The 10,058-nt window shown below is 35.1% G+C and overlaps 1 protein-coding gene across 1 annotated transcript; it reads left to right on the plus strand.

Annotated features, from left to right (window-relative positions):
• Positions 1 to 1,037: 1,037 nt before the first annotated feature.
• On the plus strand, positions 1,038 to 9,446 carry LOC137402716 (uncharacterized). Its single transcript, XM_068089222.1, has 2 exons — positions 1,038 to 1,129; positions 8,690 to 9,446. The coding sequence occupies exons 1-2, from the start codon at positions 1,038 to 1,040 to the stop codon at positions 9,444 to 9,446; spliced, it is 849 nt and encodes a 282-aa protein (XP_067945323.1).
• Positions 9,447 to 10,058: the final 612 nt, after the last annotated feature.

A 10,058-nucleotide genomic window follows, 5' to 3' on the forward strand; every position in this document is an offset into this window, starting at 1 on the left:
AAGATAAAATATTGAAAAGGGCTCCTTAAGTGGTTCCGCAAGGCGTAATAAGCTTTAATAAAAACATGCAAAAACTAGCTTTCTGTTTTAACAATTCTTGCTGGGATTGATTAGAATTTCAGGACAGTCACAGCTCATATTCTGGCATGTTTTGGTTTTTAAACAATGCTAAATTCAGAAGTAGTTTTCATAATCAAAGACAATAAATGTAGCAAAAGTTCTGTCTTAAAGTCGGTGTGCTTTATTTGTTTCCACTGTTGCATTTTAGCAGCAACAGTAGTAGTTGTTACTATAAGTATGGCCAAGTATGTTGTAAGTTAACAAGTTCAACTTTCTACAAAAGAAAGGGCAGTAAAACTATAACTACTATGTTATAAATTTTAACATAATGAAGTTGCAACTGTGTGACTTCGTTAAAACAGTAATATCGATATGGTACTACTTTTGATTGGCTATAATTTGTTAACTGGTAATTCTTGCTCAATTAACTTAGAGCATTTTTGAAGCATAACTTAACTCTTTTAGGGTTTGTTCTTATTACTAAAATTAGAACTGGTGAAAAATTATTTCTGATAGCTCTTTTAAAAATGAAAAACTGTATTGAGAAAAAACCCATGAAAAAGGCACTAAGTACTAACAGTGTGTGCAGAAAAAAATTGCTTCTCTGATCATCTCAAAACATTTATGTGACTATCCCAGTCTTGTTAGGAGTATCGACCAATGAGAAGCACTATAAACAAGTTTTCTTAATGACTTCAATACTGAATGCTCTCTTGGACAGAAATAAACAGTTTAACAACATAAATTAAAAATTTTAAGTCTAGCCAGAGCTAAAATAAAGATTTCAAATGATTTTTCATAGTACTATGCAAAATATGAAATATTACCAGGATATTGTTTTAGTATGCTTTAAGTTGTCTTCACTATAAATAGGCAACTCTTTATTTAAACCTTCATTTGAATGTGAGATTTATACACATAAAATAAAAAATGAAAACATACATTAAACAGGTTTTATGAGTAACCTCGATGAAAAGATGGTAAAAGTCGTTGAGTTTCTGAGTCTCCTATTTCTTGCTGAGGAACTACTGTGGTTTCTTCGGTCGGGTGAGCCAGTGGACTGCTTTGGGTTGGGTGGACACTGGGCAACCCTGTGAAAGTATTACTTGCAATGCAGTACGTAGCATTGCCCCATACAGTTTTGTATTTTGGTTTGCATGTTGCATATCAGAAGTTTTGAGTTTATTCAACTGTAAAAAATATTAATATATTAAATGCAACAGCCTGGTATTGTCTTTGATAAATACTTTCTTCTACACCGCCCAAAAATCTGAGCTAAAAAGGATTTACTGGTTGGCTTATGAAATGAAAAATTTTAAAAAGTCTACAGCTTATAGATTTATTTTTTCATGATTGGGTGAATTTTTTAAGGAGTTTGAGGTACCAGATTAGTATCTTTGTCCATAAGTAAAGCAGGATGTTTTGTTCATGCTTGAAAAGGTTTTTTAGGCCAAAATATGCATTAATAAACAAAATATCAGCAAACTCTAATACAAATTAAAAAGTAAATTTCTACAACACTTATCATAACAAATATAGTTCTTGTAACTAATTATTTACAATAGAAGTTTTAATTCGCCTTAAACTAAAATATATCATTCAACTACATGGACTGTCTACCATTGGTCTAAGTATTCAGAGTGTCTAGAATGGAGCTTCCAGTTTGTCTTGTTAAACATGTACATTATATATATACTGTATATATATATATATATATATATATATATATATATATATATATATATATATATATATATATATATATACATATATATATATTGTATCTATATATTGTATCTATATACTGTATCTATATACTGTACATATATACAATGTATATTTCTATTTATATATAAATATAGTTTGAGTCCAAGTAGAACCAGTAGCCCTTTTTTCACTGCCTTGTCCTGGTTCAGCTACAGGCAGCACGGACCTTGTTTGACCGGGCGAAGACCGAGCTGGCATGGCTTTGGTTAATGCACTCATCATAGAGGTTGTAGAAGTTATACAAGCAAGGGTAGTGTCTAAGGACTGCCAGAAGGGTGCAGTTGTTGAGGTTTGAACCTAGGACCTAATGATCACTGTCCCGATACCTTACCAACTGCACTATCTGTCTTATATAATATTGTAAAGGAAACGCATCGCCTGCAGAGCCGATGCCAGCATGACAGCCAAATGACAGGCCGGGCCGGGCCAGGCATTCCCCTTTTGCCCGGAGGCTGGGCCGGCGATAAGGCAGGAGTAACGCGGGTCACGTAGCCACCAAACATACGGCGAGAAGCAAAACCGCAAGTGGGCGGAGCCAACAAGAATGAAGCAGATAAAAAAACAGACGCGATGGAGAGGCAGGCAGAGCAGTGCAGCCCCCTGCATACGAGAGACACTTTATCCTTATACTGTGTAATATTTATGTATGCATGACGCCTTTATATTAATACAACTATATTTATTATGTGAATATACATTGTATGCTCAGATAACAACTCGGTTTTCGTGATTACTCGGCTTGTGGGAAATAGTGAAAGGGGCACGGTAAAATCCACCACAATATATATATATAGGACAGATGTCTTTATATATATATACATATATTATATATATGTATTTATATACATTTATATATATATTTATATATATATACATATATTATATATATATTTATATACATTTATATATATATATATATATATATATATAAATGTATATAAATATATATATATAATATATGTATATATATTACATAGTGGCTGTATATTATATAGTAGTCGTGCATAGCATATACTGTATGAAATGGACACTTATAAAATAGAGACATAGCAACTTTCAGTTTTCTCTGAGAGTAGTTCATGAATTTAGTTAAAAGCAGCCAGCTCTACTCATCTTTTTAATACAACTTACATCTTTAGCATTATTCTTTAGACTTTAGCTTAAGTGTTATATTTGTATACTGTAATGTATTTTATTAAAACATTCCAAATTGTTCTTTTTAATACAGCATTTCATTATTTTTCACTTAATAAATTTTATTGCTGTTCAATATATATGTTTAACGCTTGATTATTCACACAATTTGTAATCATTCTTTTTTTTTGTAAAGCTATTATCCTGTATGGCTTGTTATTATCCTGAATAGCTAGGCTATTATTCTGGATAGCTATATATGGTCTACTGATTAGCCTGCATAGCTGTTAAGATTTTGTGTTCAGTTGTGGTTTACTCCATCAAATATACACACATACACATACTGAACTTTCACTTGCTTTATATTTAATACATACTACAAGCAACTTAAAACTACTGTAGGTGTACAAATGAATTTGAGAAAAAAAGTAGGCCAAGAGATACATTTATTTACTTACTTGTTTCTAAATATCTTTGATCAATATTTTGTAAAGCTTCTTCTCCTTCTCGGTTTGAATTTTCTGCAAAACATAATTCCCAAAAGGGTACATACTTCTATGCAGGTCAATTTCATGTTAATATGCATTATTTATTTCAGTTTGTCTTTGTTGTTACAAAGCTCTTGTAATTAATAATAAAAGCAAAAAGAGGTCTTGCACGGTTGTAAGCAAATCTTTTTATTCAAACGAAAAGATTTAATTACTTACCTGTTGGTAGATTTTCAGGTTGTCCGTTTGGCTCTACTGGCGCTTCATTTCTTTCGACATCTGAAATAATTTGGGTTCAGTAAGAATTAACCAAGAGTTAACACCACCACTTTAAAAATTACCACAATATTTTGTGTGAGAATGAGAAATTCCTTTTAGAAAACTAAACTTTGGCTCAAAATATTTGTACCAAAAATAATTTAATGTTATCAACTTGCAATCTTTGTAAATAACAAATCATTTGCTAGCTAAAGTTTTAAGTAGTAAATGTATATAATGTATGTAATTAGTAGCTTCATATTTTTTAAATTCAAGAAACTAGCAAATAGAGTTACATACAACGACCATTCACAAGATTTTTTAAAGAATTACTTTTCATCAATCTCTGGTATTTCGCATATATATATTTAACTGCCTACAGCGTCCGAAAGGGTCAAAATTTTGAATGCTTATTTAAATTCAATTGTCTTTAGATGACAGTATTCGGCATTTAAATTCGGTGTTTAGTGAAAATGATTTTTGCAATAATTTCTTTAAGTTTATTGTAATGTGTACTTGAGTATTTTGTAGCAAAAAAGAAGATATTTAAACAATACAAAGGAAGCAGATTAAAACTGCTTAAAGTAAATCAGAACTGCCCTTTTTGCTTTTCATTTTCTGGTTATGACTTTACTTATGATTACTTACATAGAACAGTTTTAAAAATGAATGCCTAGACTTTTTTAAAAATCTAATTTAAAACCATTCAATTCCCATTAGAAATTTGACATTTCTCACTTTTACAATAAATAGATATATTACAATAACAGATATAGTAGTTCTGTCATTTTATCATAAAGCCGATGCTTATGAGAGGAAGTTATAAAATTTACAGACTCAGCTTAGGCAGTTGCACCACTTCAACCTTCATTGCTTATTTAGTAGAGAGAACACGTTCAGATTAAAAGTTCAGTCACTAATACTGGTTCTTCCAGTGACTGAGCCAAACTCTGATGTCCAAAAGTTGGTTACTTTAAACAACTAGACATCTGCTAACTACATTCAGCGATCTATTTAAAGTTGGCTAAATACAGTTTTATAAAGCTACCTCGTTTCTTTTTCCTTGTTGAGTTTATTGGTTCAACACGCATGTACTTTTGAATTATATCCTCTAGCTGTGAGATTATTTTATATATAACTTTTTATTGACGTTAGTAATTATCATTAAAACTATGTTTTTTGTTACATGCCAAAACAAAAATGCGAAGACAGATATTAGGAATTATTAAGTGAACTGAAAAAAACAGTTTTAAATTCTGGTAATCTAATAGTAATGCAGGAATTTGAGATAGTGTATTGAAAGTAGTAGTAACCGAGCATTCATAAACTAAAAAGTTAGAGTTTACATGTAGGAGTTTGGTGTCATGAAATAAAAAATGATGTTTGTCATATGTCTGGAAAGGTAAGTACAAGTATTCTGGACACAGTTTAGTTGTTAACAAATGCTAAGTAAGTCTTTAGGTACCGCTAAATTGATTAGAATAGTACTTTAGAAAATTATTTTATATCCACATTACATTTGTGGTAGTGTACAAACAAGTTAACTTATAAGTAATCATGTTTTCTATCTCCAAAATGTTTATTTAACAACAAAGAGTCATATATTGGGACAATGAAAGACAGTTATCAATCATCAAATGCACTTTGTTCCATGAAAGAGCTAACCACACTTCCTCTTCCTCGCTAAGCAAATACATTCAACTTGAAGTAGGCACCACTATGAGTGAGCCAGTCATCATACAACAATCCTGTTAGTAGAAGGTCATAGCCTCAACTTAATAATAACCTACATTTCAATACGATTGTTAAACTTTTTAGATAGCCAAAAATACAATCATAATGTTGGTAATTATATTACAAAACTGCTTTAAATAAAAGCACCAATTAGTTTTATAATTGTGACAGAAGTTTCTAAACTCTACTTTAAATCAATAATAAACAACTCTGGATAGTTTTATGATATTACATGTTTTTTGGCTATTAATTGGGGGGTGAAAAAAATGCATGCTTAAAAACTATGCCTGATAAATTCACAAATCGCAATGTTTTAAGCTCAATTCAATTTAAAATTCAGTTTGAAATTTGAATATATACACACTTTTTCTAACTTTTTAACATTGTTTTAAATTGACTGTACATCTGCTGATTGATTCTAAGATCATACTTGTTGTATCAAGTTGCAAACAAATTTTTGTGTCAGCCTAAAGACAAGTCTAAATTTTCTAGTTTTTTAAAGTCTAGTTTCCTCAGCACATGATTGCGGGGTTATGTTATAAGGCGCATTAGAAATATTAATAAATCAATTTTTTTAAGCGCTGAATATTGTTTTTCAGCTTATTTTTGTAAAAACTAAAGGCTTTACCATCCAAGTTTCTCCACTTTATCATTGCAGCCTTTTGCTGTATATCAAACTATGTGAAGTGTTTCAAATGAATTCGAAATTGCAAATAACAGTCTGTACCATTCATCATTTGTATTTAGTCAGTTCTACATAAATAGTCTAACCTTGTCTGGCTGGAAGACATGCCTGCATGTAGCGCCCTAGTTGTCTGTAAAGAAAGCAGGCAAAGACAAACAGGAATATTGCTATTATTAGTAATGTGATTGGTCCGACTACAATCAGAGCAACGTATATTGGAGAGAGGTCTTGTACCCCAGGAACCGGAATACTATCTGGGCCATCATTGTCTACAAATTTAAAAATGCAAAATTGAAACCTTAGAAACCTTTGTACTAAAGATCTATCAAAAATATACTAAACATATTCAAACATTGGTAACAAGTTCCGCAATAACAGATAACAAAAATATTACAAAATTAAATAAGAATAGTGAGAAGATTCATAATAATAGTAGAAATACCAGTCACTGTATTTTCATTATGTAACGTTATGTCAGCTTATATGGCCATGTTTCAATATTATCCTTTAATTCTTGGTAATAGCCAGAAATTTCTTACCTTTTCATTCAGAAAACCCACAGGTGGGTGTTTAACATGTTAGTTCTCAGAAACCAGATGAAGTTTTTTTGACCAAATATGTTAGCCGTTTGGCGGAAGGCATGGAGTAGATATGTGTGAAGTTTTGTCAAAAATGACCAATAAGTGTGGTAACAGGAAGGGTTTACACAAACTAACAGATGCGTGATTAAATTTGTTTGCTTTAATAATAATATTATTTTATTAATCTGTATTATAGATGCAGCCAACTCATTCTTCAGAAGGGTTTGACGATCAAGGACATATATATATCAAGGGCAAATTTTCCAACTCCGTTTTTTTTCTGTTAAAACCTGGAACCCTTTATGCAATGAATTTCCTAGATCTTATTTTACCACTTCAAGTACACAAAAGTTAATTTGTTGCAGTGATTTGATCTGATGCTAAACATTCTCTAACATAGTAATCTAATAAACTTCAATACAAGCGCCCTGATTACATCAACACACAGTTAGATTCTGTCTGACCTGATTGCAAGGAAAAACCAAATCTATGACATACCAGTGCTAAATGATATTTTAAGTTAAGAGTTTTTTCAGACTCTAACAAAATGATGGTTCTTCAACTCTAAGCCAACAGTGACAACACCAATGAAAATATGGCTGATAACATTTAAAAGTTATACTTTAGTATTTTAGCAGGATTGCGCTATACCACAGCAAATCATATTAGCAGCAATGTTGCTGCCACTGTTAGAGAGTAACAATAACCGTCACAGCTGACTCCAGAGCTACTTTCGAGTAAACAAATGCTGCTCTATAGTATAAAACTTTACTATAACGAAAGCCTTGTCTGTCTACCACTCTATTAAAATCGCAGTTGGATGTTAGAAAAGAGATTGCCTTGTTCGGAATTTTAACCCATGACATTTAGTTTGGCAGCCCAACAAACTACATCTTTGGCAGCCCAACACACTACTTCTTTGGCAGCCTAACACACTACTTCTTTGGCAGCCCAACACACTACTTCTTTGGCAGCCCAACACACTACTTCTTTGGCAGCCCACCACACTACTTCTTTGGCAGCCCAACACACTACTTCTTTGGCAGCTCAATACACTACTTCTTTGGCAGCTCAATACACTACTTCTTTTGCAGCTCAACACACTAATTCTTTAGCAGCCCAACACACTACATCTTTGGCAGCTCAACACACTACTTCTTTGGCAGCCCACCACACTACTTCTTTGGCAGCACAACACACTACTTCTTTGGTAGCTCAATACACTACTTCTTTGGTAGCCCAACATACTGCTTCTTTGGTAGCTCAACACACTACTTCTTTGGCAGCCCAACACACTACTTCTTTGGCAGCCCAACACACTAACTCTTTGGCAGCCCAACACACTACATCTTTGGCAGCTCAACACACTACTTCTTTGGCAGCCCACCACACTACTTCTTTGGCAGCCCAACACACTACTTCTTTGGCAGCTCAACACACTACTTCTTTGGCAGCCCAACATACTGCTTCTTTGGTAGCTCAAAACACTACTTCTTTGGCAGCCTAACACACTACTTCTTTGGCAGCCCAACACACTACTTCTTTGGCAGCCCAACACACTACTTCTTTGGCAGCTCAACACACTACTTCTTTGGCAGCCCAACACACTACTTCTTTGGCAGCACAACACACTACTTCTTTGTAAGCACAACACACTACTTCTTTGGCAGCCCAACACACTACTTCTTTGGCAGCCCAACACACTACTTCTTTGGCAGCCCAGCACACTACTTCTTTGGCAGCTCAATACACTACTTCTTTGGCAGCCCAACACACTACATCTTTGGCAGCTCAACACACTACTTCTTTGGCTGCCCACCACACTACTTCTTTGGCAGCACAACACACTACTTCTTTGGTAGCTCAATACACTACTTCTTTGGTAGCCCAACATACTGCTTCTTTGGTAGCTCAACACACTACTTCTTTGGCAGCCCAACACACTACTTCTTTGGCAGCCCACCACACTAATTCTTTGGCAGCCCAACACACTACATCTTTGGCAGCTCAACACACTACTTCTTTGGCTGCCCAACACACTACTTCTTTGGCAGCCCAACACATTACTTCTTTGGCAGCTCAAAACACTACTTCTTTGGCAGCCTAACACACTACTTCTTTGGCAGCCCAACACACTACTTCTTTGGCAGCTCAAAACACTACTTCTTTGGCAGCCTAACACACTACTTCTTTGGCAGCCCAACACACTACTTCTTTGGCAGCCCAACACACTACTTCTTTGGCGGCACAACACACTACTTCTTTGGCAGCCCAACACACTACTTCTTTGGCAGCACAACACACTACTTCTTTGGCAGCACAACACACTACTTCTTTGGCAGCCCAACACACTACTTCTTTGGCAGCCCAACACACTGCTTCTTTGGTAGCTCAACACACTACTTCTTTGGCAGCCCAACACACTACTTCTTTGGCAGCCCAACACACTACTTCTTTGGCAGCCCAGCACACTACTTCTTTGGCAGCTCAATACACTACTTCTTTGGCAGTCCAACACACTACTTCTTTGGCAGCCCAACACACTACTTCTTTGGCAGCCCAACACACTACTTCTTTGGCAGCCCAGCACACTACTTCTTTGGCAGCTCAATACACTACTTCTTTGGCAGCTCAATACACTACTTCTTTTGCAGCTCAACACACTACTTCCTTGGCAGCCCAACACACTACATCTTTGGCAGCTCAACACACTACTTCTTTGGCAGCCCACCACACTAATTCTTTGGCAGCACAACACATTACTTCTTTGGTAGCTCAATACACTACTTCTTTGGTAGCCCAACATACTGCTTCTTTGGTAGCTCAACGCACTACTTCTTTGGCAGCCCAACACACTACTTCTTTGGCAGCCCACCACACTAATTCTTTGGCAGCCCAACACACTACATCTTTGGCAGCTCAACACACTACTTCTTTGGCAACCCACCACACTACTTCTTTGGCAGCCCAACACACTACTTCTTTGGCAGCTCAACACACTACTTCTTTGGCAGCCCAACATACTGCTTCTTTGGTAGCTCAAAACACTACTTCTTTGGCAGCCTAACACACTACTTCTTTGGCAGCCCAACACACTACTTCTTTGGCAGCCCAACACACTACTTCTTTGGCAGCCCAACACACTACTTCTTTGGCAGCTCAATACACTACTTCTTTGGCAGCTCAATACACTACTTCTTTTGCAGCTCAACACACTAATTCTTTAGCAGCCCAACACACTACATCTTTGGCAGCTCAACACACTACTTCTTTGGCAGCCCACCACACTACTTCTTTGGCAGCACAACACACTACTTCTTTGGTAGCTCAATACACTACTTTTTTGGTAGC

The sequence above is a fragment of the Watersipora subatra genome, chromosome 8 (assembly GCF_963576615.1).
Source record: "Watersipora subatra chromosome 8, tzWatSuba1.1, whole genome shotgun sequence".
Taxonomy (NCBI): Eukaryota; Metazoa; Bryozoa; class Gymnolaemata; order Cheilostomatida; family Watersiporidae; genus Watersipora; species Watersipora subatra.